This window comes from Mobula birostris, chromosome 1 (genome assembly GCF_030028105.1).
Source record: "Mobula birostris isolate sMobBir1 chromosome 1, sMobBir1.hap1, whole genome shotgun sequence".
NCBI classification, from domain to species: Eukaryota; Metazoa; Chordata; class Chondrichthyes; order Myliobatiformes; family Myliobatidae; genus Mobula; species Mobula birostris.
In genome coordinates this window covers 75,428,164-75,445,555 of record NC_092370.1, presented here as the reverse complement: position 1 = coordinate 75,445,555, position 17,392 = coordinate 75,428,164, and the positions used below count along the sequence as shown (strand labels likewise).

Below are 17,392 nucleotides of genomic sequence, written 5' to 3'. Positions count from 1 at the left end.
GATAACTCTTTAAAAAAACGTGGTGCACTGTAATATGGCTGAACGCCTGAGTGCAAGGTGGAAGTTGGCTGTTGTGGCTGTGTCTGTGGGTGGGGATGAGGGTGTCATTGGGATCGCTAAGGTGCATCACAAGCCCCTTTTCCACCTCTGGTCTACGAGAGAGGAGTCCCTGGCCCTGAGTAAGGGGGTAAATATGGAAGGGGTCTTAGTGCCACGAGAGCTGGCAACAGGCCCCATACAGAAGGTAACCCTCTGTAATGTGCACCTTCACCTAAGTAGACCTTCTCACTTATGTGTTCTTTGGGTGAGGTGAGGTCGCTGGTCACCGTACTGCTCAAGCCAGACAGAGGTCGTTTTGGGCACATATAAACCCCCACCGTGAACAAGCGGGGGATGCTAAGGGGTACTTTAATGTGTAGCATGGAAGGAAACACTACTGGATCCGTTGAGCTACAGGCCGGCCACAGTGACATGCCTGCAAGGAGTTTGGGCATATGGGTAAGAATTGCCCTAAATGCCGGCCCGCTAACTCCACCATGGCGATACAGGAGGGCATCACAGAGCCTCCCTCCCCACTACCCGCCTGTTGCCCTTCTTCCCAATCTCCATCCCTCCCCCCATTGTCCTTCCTGACCCTGTGGCAGAGGGTGGCGGGCAAGAGCACAGCACGATTGGCAAAGAGGAGTGTGTTAAGATAAAGAGCAGGAAGGCTAAGAGGAAGAAAAAAGATCTCCAGGCCTCTCCACCACAGGACAAGGAGCCAGGGCCTTCCCTTAGTTTCAGCTGGGAGGGTACAGATATCACTGTGGCTCAGTGAGGGCCTGGCAAAGCCATGAGGGAGGATGTGGGGCTGAGGATCAAGAATTCCTCCAAAATGGAGGTCACTGGAGCTCCCTGCATTGGTGGTACAAAAAGGAGGAGGCACACGTCATCTGAATCTGAAGACAGAACCGACTAAGGGGGAAGATTTATCCCCACAAACATAGCATAGTGGTTAGCACAAAACTTTACAATACCAGTGACGAGGGTTCAATTCCCACTGCTGCCTGTAAGGAGTTTGTACATTCTCCCAGTGACTGCGTGGGTTTCCTCCGGGTGCTCCAGTTTCCTCCCACAGCCCAAAGACGTACCGGTTTGTTGGTTAATTGGTCATTGTAAATTGTCCCATGGTTAGGCTAGAGCTAAATTGGGGAATTGCAGGATGGCTGAGCTCAAAGGGCTAGAAGGGCCTACTCCATTCTGTATCTCAATAAAATGTTTAAAAATTTTAAAAAGGCTGCATGCTTGGGGCATGCCTCCCTGAAGTAGGACAATGGTCTTATCATTCAGGCCATCCATGAGAAGAGACTCAGTCTGTGCTGGGACTGCAGCTCCTGAGCTTGTAGCTTCTGGTTTGATGGGTCCCTGCCAAACAGAAGTTGTCTAAGGGGAATGATTTGTCCTCGGGTAGAGTGGAGTGCTCGGAGCATGCGTCCACTGGGGAGGGGATTGATACAGCAGAGCAGGGGTTACTTGTGGCAGGGGGTCGCCTGTGGGGGCTGTCTCTTGCTTTGTAGCTTCTGTAGAAACAAAGCTCACTTCTGGAGGTCATTGGGCCCTGGGATCTGATGGGACTGGGAGTACTTCTGGATCACTGTCCTCACCAAAGGAACAGAGTGTCGGGGTCCCGATGGTCGCAGTTCCTCCATGTCTTACCCCAGTGGTGGGTGAATAAGGGAACCCGGGTGCAGAGATTGGTGAGGCCAAGGTGGCTCAAGCCCTTCTTTTGGACTTTGAGGAGGCTGATGGGATGCCCAAACTGGCTGTGGGGGACATGTTAGAGAGCAGTATTGGCAAGCAGAGGGGCAGCTCTACCCAGTACCAGGAACTGTTTTGTTGATGATCCAGGGGAAGTGGGATCTCCCCTGGCCCTGAAACCAGCTTCCATGGCTGTGGGGGGGGGGGGGGCGGGGGGTCGCTTGGCGAGGCTGTTTCCAGTAGTGGGGTGTGCATGTGCGAACAGGACAGTGAGGATGACCTGGGATGCTGTGATGTGATGAGAAGGACTCTTTTGAAGCCAAGATGGCAGAGGAGATTATCCCCAGCAGAGAGTGTCAGACTTTCACCATGAAGGAAATTTGGGAGTTCTTAGCTGACTCTTGGTGCAATCAGTATAAGGCCTGACTAGCTGCTGACTGACCTGTCTGGGGTTGTGTGATCCGACCACACCATCCCTCAAAAGGGGAGGGATTCGGAAGCAGCTGGGAGGGAGCAAAGCTGTTTCGGGGAGTTCCTGAAAGTCCTGCTAGTGGTGCAGAGGCACAGGGTAAGACGGCCTGTTCCCACTAGCCAGGGCACTGGCAAGAAGATACAGCACTGTCATGAAGGTCACAGTAGCAAGTATTAATATCAGGGAGTCTTACTGCAGGTTCCACCATCTCTCGGTTCTGAGGGAATTCCTGAGATTCCTGCAGGAAACCCACACCGTTCCAGCAGATAAATTCACCTGGCTCGAAAGACATGGGAGTGTCTAACTGAGCACCTCAGTTCTAATTCAAGCGGATGATATTATTGGCCCCAAATTTCCAGCCAGAGATACTGAAAATAAACAGGCTTGAGCCAGGCTGCCTGCTGCATTTTGCCATGTGTTTGGATGTTGTGTTGTTCCACTTTGTTATTGTGTACGCCCCTGAGCCCGGCCCGATGCAGACGTGTTTGTTTTGCTGTGCCGTTGGGCTCCATTGACAGAGGCGAGTGGGTTGTCCGCGGGGATGATTTCAATTGTACCCTCAAGGAGAGAGATCGCTGTGGTCCTCAGGGCAGTTGAGCGTCAATGCAGCTGTTGAGGGAGCTGGTTGCTTTGGTCAGCATCTGGCGGAGCCTCCACTCTGACTCCTGTGCCTTTTCCAGAATGGGGGGAGGACGAGAAGTTTCGCAACTCGACTGACTGTATGTTTCCAGGACACATATCTCCTCTATGTCGGCAGCCTCCACGCAGCCAGTGCTGTTCTCGGACCACTGCCTGGTCTGGGCGGAGCTTAATCTGCTGCCTACGCAGGCAGGGTCCAAGTACTGGCATTTGAACAACTGTTTCCTGATTCCGGGTCTCACTCCATCCATTCCAGGAAGCCTAGAGGAGGGAGCAGAGGAGTTTCCCCTCCCTGAGGCTCCTGTGAGATGTGGACAAAGCTCAAATCCAACCATTTTGAAAGGAATATGCATGAGGTTAACCGAGAAACAGGTGTCCCAGATTGAGCTGCTCAAGAATGGGGTTGTGGGAAATGATAAATCAGCCATGTTGGAATGGGGGAGCAGACTCGATGGGCTAAATGGACAAATCTGTTCCTATATCTTATGGTCCTATTTAGTTATGGTGGAGATAATCATACCTTATCAACCTGGTTTTGTGAAAGGTGAATTATGTTTGACAAATTAGTTCAAATTATTTGAAAATGTGACAAGGAGAGAACCTGCAGATGTAGTGTATTTAGATTTCCAAAAGACATTAGACATGGTGCCACACAGGAGACTGATGCATAAACCAAACACCTATGGTAAGGAGGAAGTGTTAGTATGGACTGAAAACGGTCTATCTCATCAAAAACCAGGCGTTTCTAGCTGAGGGGATGTAACTAGTGGAGTACCTCCGTGACCAACTGACCTAAGCATTGTTTTCCCTCCATAGATGCTGCCTGGCCTGCTGAGTTTGTGTGCTGATCCAGATTTCCAGCATCTGCAGTCTCTTATGTCCTAATTGCTTATTGCACATTAATGAGCTGGAAAAGGGAATATAACGTAAGGTTTCCAAATTTGCCAATGATACTAAATAGGTGGAAGGGCATGTTGTGATGAGGATATTGCAGCTCTGCAACAGGATATGGAGAGAATGCATGAGTAGCAAAAACATGGCAATTGTAGTGTATCCAGGGAAATGAGAGGTCATGCACTTCAGTAAGGGGAATCTGTCAGATCATTATCAAAATGGGGAGAGACTGCAAGTGTGAGAAGTTCAGAGGAATCGGGGTGTTGCAGTGCATTAATTACAGGCAGTTATCAGGCAGATCCAACGAATAATTGAGAAAATAAGAATTTGAGTCTGTATTGTAAAGGGCTGGAGTTTATGAACAGTAATCTTTTGTTTCAGTCACTGCTCTGCCTCCCCCTGTCTGAATCTGTCCCACTGGTGAAAACAGCTCAACACCTCTCCTGGTAACATGTTGGCGAGGTCACGCATGGAATAGGGGGCACAGTTTTAGCTTCCTTACCTAAAAATGGAATTGTAGCATTGGAGGTGGACCAAAGGAGATTCACTGGGGTTAGAGAGTTGTCCGATCAAGAGGGGCTAGTCAGTTTGGGTCTGCATTTAGATAGGGATAGGGTTGTTGGTTTACAAGCAGATGTAATATATAATGAGACTGTCAGGACAGACAGATGATAGAGCAAAATTGCAGTCAGTGAGATAGGTTGCAGTGTAAAACGGGGACAAAATTGAGAAGGGTGACAAATACAGGACCGAAGGTGTTATATTTGAATGCACGCAGTATACAGAATAAGGTAGATAATTTTGTAGCTCAGTTAGGGATTGATAGGTATAATAGTTTGGGAATTGCGGAATAATGGCTAAAAGCCGATTGTAGTTGGGAGCTGAATATCCAAGGATACATGATCTATTGAAAGGACATGTAGGGTGGCGGAGGAGGTGGTGTGGTTCTGCCGGTAAAAAACTGAAATCGAATCTTTAGAAAGAGGTGACATAGGATTGGAAGATGTAGAGTTCTTGTCATAGAGTTAAGAAACTGTAAGGATAAGAAGATCCTGATGATGATCTGGTCTAAAAATTACAGTGGACGACAGTAAAAGCATGTCAACAAGGCTATGTTAAGTTAGTCACGGGTATTTAAATATGCAGATAGATTGGGAAAATCAAATTGACGCTGGATCCCATGAAAGAGAATTTGTGGGATGGTTTTTGGAGCAGCTTGTGGTTGAGCCCAGTAGGGGGTCAGCTATTTTGGATTGGGTGTTGTGTAAAGAACCAGGTTTGATTAGGGAACTTAAGGTAAAGGAACCCTTAGGAAACAGACCATAATATGATAGAATTCACCCTGAAATTTAAGAGGGAAAAGCTAACTTCAGATGTGTCAGTATTGCAGTGGAGTAAAGGGAATTACAGAGGCATGAGAGAGGAAGGTAGCCAAAGCTGATTGGAAGGGCACACTAGCAGGAAAGATGACAGAGCAGCAATAGCTGGAGTTTCTGGGAGTAATTCGGAAGGCACAGGATAGATACATCCCAAAGAAGACTGTATTCTAAAGGCAGGATGATGCAACCATGGCTGACAAGGGAAGTCAAAGCCAACATAAAAGCAAAAAGGAGGGCGTATAACAGAACAAAAATTAGTGAGAAGTTAAATTATAGGGAAATTTTTATAAAAACTAACAGAAGGCACCTAAAAAACCATAAGGGGAGAAAAGATTAAATATGAAGGTAGTTTAGCCAGTAATATCAAAAATGATACCAAAAATTTTCAGATATAGGTTAAAAGAGAGGCAAGTGTAGTTATTGGACTACTGGAAAATGACACTGGAGAGATGGTAATGGGAGACAAGGAAATGGCAGACGATTTGAATAAGTATTTTGCATCAGTCTTCGCTGTGAAAGACACTAGTAGTGTGTTGGAAGTCCAAAAGTGTCAAGGGATAGAAGTGAGTGCAGTTGCTATTACTGGGGAGTTGGTGCTTGGGAAACTGAAAGATCTGAAGGTAGATAAGTCACTTGGACCCAATGGACTACAGCCCTGGGTTCTAAATGAGATAGCTGAACAGATCATGGAGGCATTGGTAACATTCCTTCAAGAATCAATAGATCTTGGCATGGTTCTGGAGGACTGGAAAATTGCAAATGTCGCTCCACTCTCCGAGAAGGGAGGGATGCAAAAGAAAGGAAATTGTAGACCAGTTAGCCTGACCTCAGTGATTGGGAAGATGTTGGAGGTGATTGTTAAGGATGTGGTTTCAGGGTACTTGGAGTCACATAATAAAATAGGCCAAAGTCAGCATGATTTCTGTAGGGGAAAATCTTACTTGACAAATCTATCGGAATTCCTTGAAGAAATAAAAATCAGGATAGATGAAGGAGAATCGGTGGATGTTGTGTACTTGTATTTTCAGAAGGCCTTTGACAAGGTGCCACACATGAGGCTGCTAAACAAGCTACGAGCACATGCTATTACGGGAAAGATTCTAGCATGGAAAAAGCAGTGGCTGATTGGCAGTAGACAAAGGGTGGGAATAAAGGGAGTCTTTCCAGATTGGCTGCTGGTGACTAGTAGTGTTCCACAGTGATCTGTGCTGGGACCAATTCTAATTACGTTGTGTGTTAACGATTTGGGTGATGAAATTGATGGCTTTGTGGTAAAGTTTGTGGACAGTACAAAGATTGGTGGTGTTGAGGAAGCAAGAGGGTGCAGAAGGACTTCAATTAGGAGAACGAGCAAAGAAATAGCAGATGGATTACGGTGTAGAGAAGTGTATTGTCATGCATTTTGGAAGAAGAAATTAAAAAAAGGGTTGATTATTTTCTAAATGAAGAGAAAATTCAAAAATCCAATGTTAAAGGGATTTGGGAGTCCTCGTGCAGGGTTCCCTAAAGGTTAATTTATGGGTTGAGTCAGTGATGAGGAAGGTGAATGCAATGTTAGCATTCATTTTGAGAGGACTAGAAATATAAAAGCAAGGATATAACATTGAGGCTTTATAAAGTATTGGTGAGGCCTCACTTGGAGTATTGTGAGCAGATTTTGACCCCTTATTTAAGGGATGTGCTGACATTGGAGAGGGTTCAGAGAAGGATCATGAAAATTATTCCAGGAATCAAAGGGTTATCATGTGAGCAGCAACTGATGGCTCTGGACCTGTAGTCGCTGGAATTTAGAAGAATGGAGGGGCGGGGTTCTCAATGTTGAAAGGCCTAGGTAGAGTGGATGTGGAGAGGATGCTTCCTATGGTAGGGGAGTCTAGGACCAGAAGGCACAGCCTCAAAATAGAGGGTCATCCATTTAGAATAGAGATGAGGAGGAATTTCTTTAGCTAGAGAGGGCTGACTCTGTGGAATTCGTTACCACAGGCGGCTGTGGGCGCCTGGTGCATTTAGAGCAGAGGTTTATAGGTTCTTGACAAGTCAAGACATGAAAGGTTATGGGGAGAAGACAGGAGAATGGGGTTGAGAGGGAAATGGATCAGCCATGAAGAAAAGGCAGAGTAAGCAATGGGCTGAATGGCCTAATTCTCCTCCTATAGAAGAATGAGGGGTGACCTTATTTAAAGATATAAGATCCTAAGGAGGCTTGACAGGAGATGTTGAGATGTTTCCACTCGTGGGAAAGTCACAAACAAGGGGCCAGAGCTGCAAAATAAGGGGCTGATCAATTAAAACTGAGGTGTGTAGAAATATCTTCTCTCAGAGGGAATGAATCTCTGGAACTCTGCCCCAGAAGGAGGTGGAGTCTGGATCATTGGATGTATTTAAGGTGGAAATAAATCAATGTTTCAAAACTCGAGGAGTTGAGACCAGCATGGACAGCTATGATTATACTGAACGCTGGGCAAACTTGAAGGGCTGAGTGGCCTACTTCTGCTCCTATTTTATGTTCTTGTCTTGAGAAATTTAGTCATTTGAGAGAAAACTGTTGAAATTCTACTTTTATTTAATACTGAAAAATGGACAAATGTATGATATCCTTCCACCAGTAGAACTTCTGAAAAGCATTCTGTTAGAGAAAAAGATTGTGTTCTTTGTTTCAGGATGGGGCGACCTCACTCTTTCTGGCTGCACAGGGAGGTCATCTCAAAGTGGTTCAACAGCTCCTGTCAGCAGAAGCAAAGATTGACCTACCAAGGCAGGTACGGAGACTGTTGGACTGTCAGAGAGAAATATGTAAGAAATCATTCCAGCTGCAACCAATCTGCCCTAGCATTGCATTGTTCCTCTATGAAAGGCCAAGGGACGTGGCAAAGGGATCATCTAGTGCTCTGCTTGTTGGACAATGGCGGGGAATCCTTCAGGACCTTTAGGTGTAGAATGCAATCCCAAAAGTGAAACTTTACATCAGTAAACAGATTCATACTTTCTGTAAAGTATTCTTCAAAGGCAAAGTGCAGTGAAAAACATATTTGCAGCAGCATTAAAGGCACGTAGGATAAGCAGTAATCACAAGAAAAGTGCATATTGAACATAAATGATACATGATTTTTATAAGAAAGAACATAATTAGAAGAAAAAAATTACCAAGGGTTAAAAAAAATCATGTGCAGGCATAAATGATATAGTTTAATTTGGCATCTTGTGTTCTATGTTCTGTGTTCTAATCAAACAGCTGCTAACACCATTCGTCTAGGTACACATGGACTAATAGAATCATACAGAATGGAAACTGGCTGCTTGGCCCAACTGGACCATGCCGACCAAGGTTCTAGTTTGGCCTATATCCCTCTATATCTTCCCTGTCTATGTACCTATCCAAGTGCCTTTCAACTGTTGTTAATGTACTGGCTTCAGCCACCTCCTCTGGCAGATCATTTCATATATAGATCACCCTCTGGGTGAAAAATTTGCCCCTCAAGTTCCTAGTAATTTTTCCCCTCTCACTTTACCCCTATGCCCCCTAGTTCTTGAAAAGGCTGAGGGCATTCACCCATCTGTGCCAGACATCTTGGATCTTTAACAGGCGCTGGATTAGTCTGTCTCTCCTACCTCCCACCGCTGTAGGATTCTTCCCCTTAATGGGTTTATCCAATCCAACACTCCTATTAAATCTGCTGGATTTTAGAAGAGGGGCAGGAGACTTGGAAACATAAAGCCCCTGAGGAGCCTTGACAGGGTTGATGTGGAGACAATCCTTTATCCTCTGGAAGAATCTCAAATGGATGGTCATTTATTAGAAGTAAGAGCCACCATTTGTAAGACACAGATTCGGCATAGGTCTTTTTTCGCTCCTTCGGGGTTCGGTAGCTGTTGAACCTTTCCAAAAGCTGGTGGCTGGCAAAAGGGTTACCATGGGTGAATGAGAATGGGAAGTTGAAGTCAGTCAAAGCAAAGTAAGTGGAATAGAATACTGCCTCGAAGTTACAAGTTCATACCTGTTCTGTTGACCTATCAAGCTGTACATCGATAGATCATAACAGTGGGAACAGTGAGTTCTTCTTGTGCTGAGGGAATTAAAGGTACTGAGAACTGTAAATCCCCTTGGCTTTATCTACCTGTACTAAAGTAGTTATTATTCTCCAGAATTCTGTAAATTGTGGAACAGTTCCTTCAGTGCTTTAGTGGAAAGAACACAAAGACAGACCAAGGTGGCAATTTGGGCCAGCCCTATGGTTTCATAAAAGGAGATGGAAACCAGGAACTACAGCCCATACATATGAAGTCAATAGTAGGAAGAATGCCAGACAAGGTCAGCATGCACCTCTCAAGGGGAAATCATGCTTCAGAATCAGATTTATTATCACTGATGCATGTTGTAAAATTTGTTTTGCAGTAGCAGTACAGTGCAAGACATTAAAAAATACTTCAGGTTACCAACGTAAATAGTGTAAAAGAGGAATAACAAGATTGGTCCATGAACCCTTTTTCAGAAGCTGTTCCTGAATCATTGAGTGTGGGTCTTCAGGCTCCTGTACCCATGTCAGTGGTAGTAACGAGAGGAGCGCATGTCCAAACAGTGAGAGTCCTCAGTGAGGGAGACCACTGGAGTGTTTTTGAGGATGTAGCTACAGTAGTGCAGCAAATAGTCATTGAGTCATACATTATGGAAATAGGCCATGGTGCCCACCAAGCTAATCCTATTTCCCAGCATTTGGCCCATATCCCTTTGAAGCTTCCACTCCAAGATAAGGAAGGTGGAGTGGATGTGGGGTCCCCAATGTGAGGTTAGTGTATACCAGTAAAGCACGTGGAACTGTAAGTCATGTACTGGGATTGACAGGAAAAGCCAAAAGAGAGGGTAGGAAAGAACAGGCCTTTCCTGGTTGGACAGGCAGGACCCCACAATAAGAGATTGAGCCTCAGTTACTCACAATGATTTGGTGAAGGGAAATAGATGTATTATTTCTGAGTTTGGTGACAAGACTGAACTGGGTGGGATTGAACAGCGAAGAGGGTGGAAAGTGGATTTATGATGACTTCGACAAACAGAGCGAGCAGGTGAGATGTGGGAGTCAATGTAAAATGATCACTTCAACAGGATAGAGAGCCAGATGTTGTTTCAAACAGTTTTAGCTTGGGAGGTGTTGTGTACAGATGTTGGGTGTCCCGATACACCAAGCGATGAAAGCAAACCTGCATGTCCAGCAACAGGTAGTATGCCAGCCTTGTAGTGAGTCTCTGTATATGAGCAGGGGAGTCCCGGTGGTTTCTGTGGTCTTTGGGGAGGCTGCACTAGGAGTGTATGAGCAGCATGGTAGTGTTGTGGAATTGTAGTAATCGGGATTCAGTTCCCACTGTTGTATGTAAAGAGTTTGTATGCTCTCCCCGCAATTGTATGGGAGAGATAAGACTGACCAGATCTGTGTTCACCACAGTGTATCAGAATGAATGGGGATCGCACTGAAACTTCCAACGGTTTGTCAGGGTTAGACAGACTGAATGTGGGGAGAGGTTTCCCCAGCCGAGGCACCTATAAACAGGGTCACGTTCTCAGGATGTGCGGTAAGGCACGACATTGCAAACAAACATGTCACCCTCTTATAGGAAGGATGCGGATAAACTGGAGAGAGTGCAGAAGAGATTTCTGAGGATGTTGCCGGCTCTAGAGGACATGAATTATAGGGAGTGTTTGGCCAGGCTTGGTCATTATTCCTTGGAGTACTGAAGAATGAGGCGCAACATTATAGAAGTGCTTAAAAGTTAAGAGAGGCATAGAAAAGGTGGACGTTAACAGATAGGGGAGTTCACACTAGGTTCAGGGTGAGAGGGGAATGATTTAAAAGGGACATGAGGGGCAATTTTTTCACTCGGTGGTGAATGTAAGGAACGAGCTGACAACAGTCACATTTGAGAAGCACTTGGATAGGTACATGGAGGGGCAGGGCTTAAAGGGATATGGGACATCAGGAGCAACTAGGTTGTCTGCATGGACTAGTAGGGTCAAAAGGCCTGTATCTAAGCTCTATTGTTCTGTGACTCTATGTTGGACAAAGATGAGGAGGCATCTCTTCACTCAGGATGGTGAACCTGTGAAATTCTCAATCATAAGGGGAATCAGTTAATATATTTAAGTCAGTAGATCTTGGATATTGTGAGGAGGAAAGTTTGAAGGAGATGTGGTGAGCAAGATTTTATTTTCCACAGAGCATGGTGGGTACCTTGAATGGGCTGCCAGGGGTAGTAATGGAGGGAGATACAATAGAGATGTTTAAAAAGCTGTCAGACAGACACGTGAATATACAGGGAATGGAAGAGTATGGATCCTATGCAGGCAGAAGGGATTATAGTTTAATTTTGTGTCGGCTCAGCAAGGACCAGATGGGCCAAAGGGCTGTAGTAATGTATGATTCTATGCATGTTCAGCACAAACATTGTGCATTGAAGGGCCTGTTCCTTTGCTGTACTGCTGTATTTCTAGATCCATTTTCAGATACAATGGCATCCCTTGGTACGAGGAGAGAGCAGGAACATCGCAGTGAGAGAGAGGATCTGTTTGAACGGGAGAGCAGGTCTGAAGGCCCAAATGTCCTGGTTTCTGTGCTTGACCATTTCAGGCCTGTCCAGCCAGCCTCCCATCCACATCCATTCAGCCATCACTCAACATCTGCTAACTACCACTGGCTACCACACCAGCTGTATTTCTTGTTTAAGGCTCGTCCTTATTTTCCACCACCTCTACAGCATTGCTCCTACCTTAACCAGCATGCTAAATCCAGCTCCATGTCCTCCAAGATATCCCCCAATTCTGACGCCCCATGCCCTGTTGCTTTCATTTGCCCCTTCATAAGTAACAAGCCCACAGCTGACTGGACATCACAATCTGGAGCCCTCCAGCCCTCACCTGATTGAAAACATCCTTGACCAGTTTTTAGAACAGTACAGGCCCTTTGGCCCTGTGGTAAACCATATATATGTTGTAACTGGGTTAATTGTCTGGACACGCCCCTCTGCTGACTGCCCCGGTGGCTCCTCCCACAGATCCCTGAATAAAGGTGATTCCACCTTGCCCCTCCCCCTCAGTCCGGGGGCAGACACTCAACATGGAGGTCGTATTGTACAGCGAATAAAAGCCTTTCAGTATTTTACCCAACTTCAGTCTTTTGGAGTTATTGAAGGTGCTTCAGGCCCATGATGTTGTGCTGACCTATGTACATAAACCTACTCTGTGATCAATCTAACACCTCCCCCCTACATAGCCCGGAATGCACCATTTTTCTTACATCCATGTGCCTATCTGAGAACCTTTTAAATGTTATCAGCCTCTACTTCCTCTCCTGAAATTTGTTGTTTTGCAGCAGCAGTATGGTGCAATACATTAAAAATACTATAATACCATCAGTCCAGACACCCACCACTCTCTGTGTAAAACAAAGACCTACCTTCGACATTTCCGCTAAACTTTCCTCCACTCACTTTAGGTGGATCTCTTCTGGTATTAGCCACTGTCACCCTTGGGGAAAAGGTGCTGGCTGTTCACTCTATCTATGCCTTTGAAAATCTTATACGCCTCTATAAAGTCACCTCTCATCCTCCAAAGTAAAAGCCCTCACTTGCTCTGTTTTTCCTCTTAAGACATGCTCTCTAATCCAAGCAGCAGTCTTGTAAATCTCCTCTGCACCCGCTCTAAAGCTTCCAAATCCTTCCTATAATGATGCGGCAAGAACTGAACAGAATACTCCAAGCGTGGTCTAAGCAGTGGTTTTATAGAGCTGCAACATTACCTCACAGATCAACTCAGCCCAATCCCCTGACTGATGAAGGCCAAGCACACTATACAGCTTCTTAACCACTTTATCAGCTTTAGATCTCCTTTACTTTATTCGTTGCCAGGCCTTCGTGCCCACTGAGAAAATGCGGGTGAACTGCATCCCCAAGCCACTGCTCTCTTTCTGGTGAAAGTGTTCCACTGTGCTGCTGGTGAGGGTACTTCCAGGATACAGACCCAATGACAGTGAATGGCTGGCAGTTTATTTTCGTGCTGGTGTGTTGTGTGACTGAGAGGGGAACCTGCTGGTGGGGGTGCTCCCTTTATCACCCGTGGTGGGAGGGGTGATGGGTTTGAGAGGCGCTGTCAGAGAAGCATGGGCAAGTGCACCAGAGTGGAAGCTGCCTCTGCCCTTCTTGAGTCCTTTCATTCTAACACTTCCTCCTTGTCTGCTCAGGATCTAACCACGCCGCTGTGGATTGCGACGCAGATGGGGTACATCGATATCGTGAAGCTGCTACTCCAACATGGAGCGAGTTCGGATACTCCTCGCCAGGTCAGACGTCACTTTGCAAAAGGAGCAACTCTCTTCGGCCTCTGGTTCGAACAACTTGGTGAAGGAACATTGACCCAGGAACGTGAGAGGGCTGGCATACATCTAGGGCGTGGAGTCACACACTGCAGTTTGTATGCCAGTCCGGGCATCGACAGTAAGAGTTGGGATGTCAGATTGCAGTTGTATAACTCATTAGTGAAGCCATATTTGGAGCACTTTGTGGAGTTATAGTCACTCTGTTATAGGAAAGATGTGATTAAACTAGAAAGGATGCAGAGAAGATTTACAAATCTACAGGACTTGATTATGGGGAGAGGTTGGCCAAGCTAGGGCTTTATTACTTACAGTGTAAGACACATGAGGGGTGGCATTATAGAAGCATCTAAAATCATGAGGGGCAAAGATAAGGTGAATGGTAACTGTCTTTTTCCCAGGGTAGGGGAGTCCAAAGCTAGGGGACACAAATTTAAGGTGAGAAGGAAAAGATTTAAAAGGGACTTGAGAGGCAACTTTTTCACCCCAAGGGTGGTGAGTATATTGATCGAGCTGCCAGAGGAAGTGATTGGGACAAGTACAACAATATAATTTAAGAAACCCTTGGACTGGTACATGGAGGGGTGGGGCTCAGAGAGATATGGATCGAAAATAAGAAACTGTGACTAGCTGAGAGGGCACCATGGTTGCCATAGACTTGGGCCGAATGGCCTGTATCTAAACATTTTCGCTCAAAAACTCTATGACTAATAAATAGGAATATTTGCAATTGAAAACAGAAAATATTGGAAACATTCAACAGGTCAGGCAGCATCTGTGGAAAGAGGATGAGGTGGGTTAATACTTCAGGTTGGAGTTCTATTTCTAAAGCTCAATGTCCTTCTGGTGAAGAGAGTCCCCAGTGTTAGGGAGCGAGTTCTGGGGCTCAAATCCATGACGTTGAAAGATGGTGCGACACCTGGAGGGGATTCTGCAGGTGGGAATGTCTCTGCAGAGTTTGGGAGGGGCTGTTGGAGTGGGCTAGGTGAGTAAATGCGGTGCATTTGTAGGTGGTGCATGCTGTAGCCTCTATATATTAGTGGCAGAAGCTGCAAACATTGCTTCTAAAGGCCAAATCGACTTCCGACAGACTGGCAAAGTCCGTTACTCTCCATGACCCACTGTGACCCTCCAGCTTTTTGCGTTGAACTTGAACTGTTAGTTCAACAGCAATGCTCGGACATGAATGTTTCTAATAGTAAATGATACCTGTGTTAACAAATGGGAATTCCTTGCTTATAATTGTTATTCTCTCTAAGGATGGCTCCACACCATTATTCAAAGCTGCATACAAAGGGTTTACAGAAGTCGTTCGGGAGTTATTAACATTTTCTCCCTCTCTGGGAGTTCTAAAGGTAAAATCTCAATTGCTTTTTTCAGAAGGGTTTACTTCAGAAACAGTACTATCTGGTACATATAAGGATAAGCATTTAGTTATCAGTAATCACCATTTAGTTTTTAATCCAGATATTCTCTCACTCAGTCTAGCTCTTTTCCAAAACCACGATCAATTCCATGATCTTATAGTGCAGTTAAAACCTAGAACTGGACAGCACAGGAAAAGGCCCCTTTAACCCACCTTCTGCTGAACTAATAAAGCTACTGATGCCTAACTAACTAATCCTTCTGCCTGCACATGGTCCATATCCCTGCCGTAAAAATGAACTTTAAACATATATTGATGCTATAAGTTTAAAACTGGAAACTCACAGCAGCTTGGGCACCATCTGTGGAGAGGGAGGCAGAATTAACATTTCCAGCCAAGGGGCCTTCCCTACTCCAGCATCTTATGTAGGTTCAAAAAGTTGAGTTTATTGTCAGAGGCACAGGTGCAATGAAAAGCTTACAGCCGGCACACAGCATCAGATTAGTACAAGAAAAACATAAATTATATGCAATATTTACAAGAAAGAGCACACTTAAAACAAGGCAAAGCAAAAAGCAAAGTCAATTTTAGTGCAAAATACCAGGAGTGGTCATGGTGTCAGCTGTTCTATCAGAGCAGATAGCTTCTACAAGTTGGAGCAGTGTGCTGGTATTTGAATGCACTCCAGAGGGGTACTTAAGTCTACTGAGATGGAATTGGAATCATGTAGCCTGTAGGAGCTGTTCTCCTTCACCTGCCAAAACACCAGTTGCTTCAACAACTCATGGCCATGTTTTCTTTAATAGAAGGTGGGACTCAACCTTCGGCCGTCCGGTGGCGTAGGGGCATCGGCGCTGGACTTCGGGGCGAGGGGTTCCGAGTTCTAATCTGGCTGTCTCCCTTGCACGCTCTCCATCCGTGCCTGGATTGAGTGTCGAGCTAACAACTCAACCTCGTTAAAAAAAAACCTGGAGAGGGATGGGCTCCGCCAGGTTTCAGATGCCCAAGACACGCCGTACGATGAGCATACCCAAAGCTTGCCCTGACGGCGTCCCAACGACTCCACCAGGAGTTAAGGGCGCGCGCGCACACACACACACACACACACACTCACTCAACCTTGTCTTCTCTAGATCACAGGTTCGGTAACTGACTCAACTCCCAATGTTCAGAAAGGTCATTTTAGATCAGCACTGTCCTGGAGTGTGGACAAGGAACAGCATCAATGTGATGTCTGGAGTTTGTGAGGCCAGGCTTCTGAAACATGACAACCCAAAGGAGATCTAGTTTCTATTGTTTCTCATCCTCTAGATGAGTCCATGCATTCTCAGGGGGGATTGAAGAACCCACCCCAACATTTAAGCCCAAAGGGGCAATTATAAACTAGTAGCTGTTAAAGTGCAGAGAATGCGTAGCTCTCAAAGCTTAAAATAAACCTGAAAGAGCACCTTCCCATAACCTCATTCCATCGTTGCTGTTTTGATTATCTGGTCATTGGACTTTTTTTTATTTCAGTTATTTCTTTTTTACGATAATTTCCTTCATCCCTGGATTGCTTCTTACTGCTTCTGCAGGGTGAAAACTTCTGAGTTATATTCAAATTCATATATTTATTTATCACAGGCACAGTGAAATGCATCATTTGTGTTAACAACCAACACATCCTGAGGATGTGCTGGGGACAGCTTGTAAGTGTCGACAGTCGTTCTGATGCTATTGTACCTTTGTACCATTGGAGATATCCCAAAAAAAGAAGGGCAGTTAGATCGTGCACAGGGATGGGCATTGGGTTGTGTATGTTCATTGGCAGAGGGACGATGAATCACTCCTTGTTTGCACTAACAGAATGGGATGACGGCCCTCCATGCTGCGGTGTTGGGAGGGAGTGCAAGGACTGTGACCCTACTTGTTGAATCTGGAGCAGATCCAAGCCTAAGGAACACGGTGAGAGATCTTTCCCTTTGCTTTCTGTTTCCGGGCTTTTGTATTGAGCATGGAGTAGAAATTCACAGTGCACCATCACTTTCCTGGATGTTGACCACATGACTGAGGTTGCTGTGAGTGGGGCAAGTTTATCCACGGTGTTGAGTCAACTGCCATGGGTGGTTATGAAGCAACCCTGCCGTTTGTGGGATGGTTCCCAAGATGAAAATTGCCAAAGCTGGAGGTGGGAAGGAAATAAAAAGATTGGAATTGGTTTATTACTGTCTCACGTGCCAAGGTACAGTGAAAAACTTTGTTTTACATGCCATCAATTTCATCAAGGTAGTAAAAGGAAAACCAATAACAGAATGCAGAATGAAAACAGTTACAGAGAAAGTCCAGTGCTGGTAAACAATAAGGTACAATGGCCATGATGAGGTAGATTGAGAGGCCAAGAGTCCATTCTGCTATACCATAGTCTTGTCTGCATTCTGTTATTGTTTTGCCTTGCATTGCCTCTGCACTGTGCACTGCATTGATCTATCTGTAAAGTATGGAAGATAAACTTTTCACTGTACCTTACACATAGAACATAGAACATACACAGCACAGTACCTTGGTACAATTG

The 17,392-nt window shown here is 45.4% G+C and overlaps 2 protein-coding genes across 2 annotated transcripts in view; both read left to right on the top strand.

Moving 5' to 3' along the window:
- The window catches only part of LOC140197410 (uncharacterized), a 305,553-nt gene that overhangs the window by 59,106 nt on the left and 229,055 nt on the right, over positions 1 to 17,392 (top strand). The window lies entirely within an intron of this gene.
- The window catches only part of ankrd29 (ankyrin repeat domain 29), a 37,630-nt gene that overhangs the window by 16,725 nt on the left and 3,513 nt on the right, over positions 1 to 17,392 (top strand). Inside the window, exons 6-9 of the mRNA XM_072263589.1 lie at positions 7,782 to 7,880; positions 13,344 to 13,442; positions 14,735 to 14,830; positions 16,687 to 16,785. Coding sequence (XP_072119690.1) covers positions 7,782 to 7,880; positions 13,344 to 13,442; positions 14,735 to 14,830; positions 16,687 to 16,785 — 393 coding nt within the window. The remainder of the gene's footprint in view (positions 1 to 7,781; positions 7,881 to 13,343; positions 13,443 to 14,734; positions 14,831 to 16,686; positions 16,786 to 17,392) is intronic.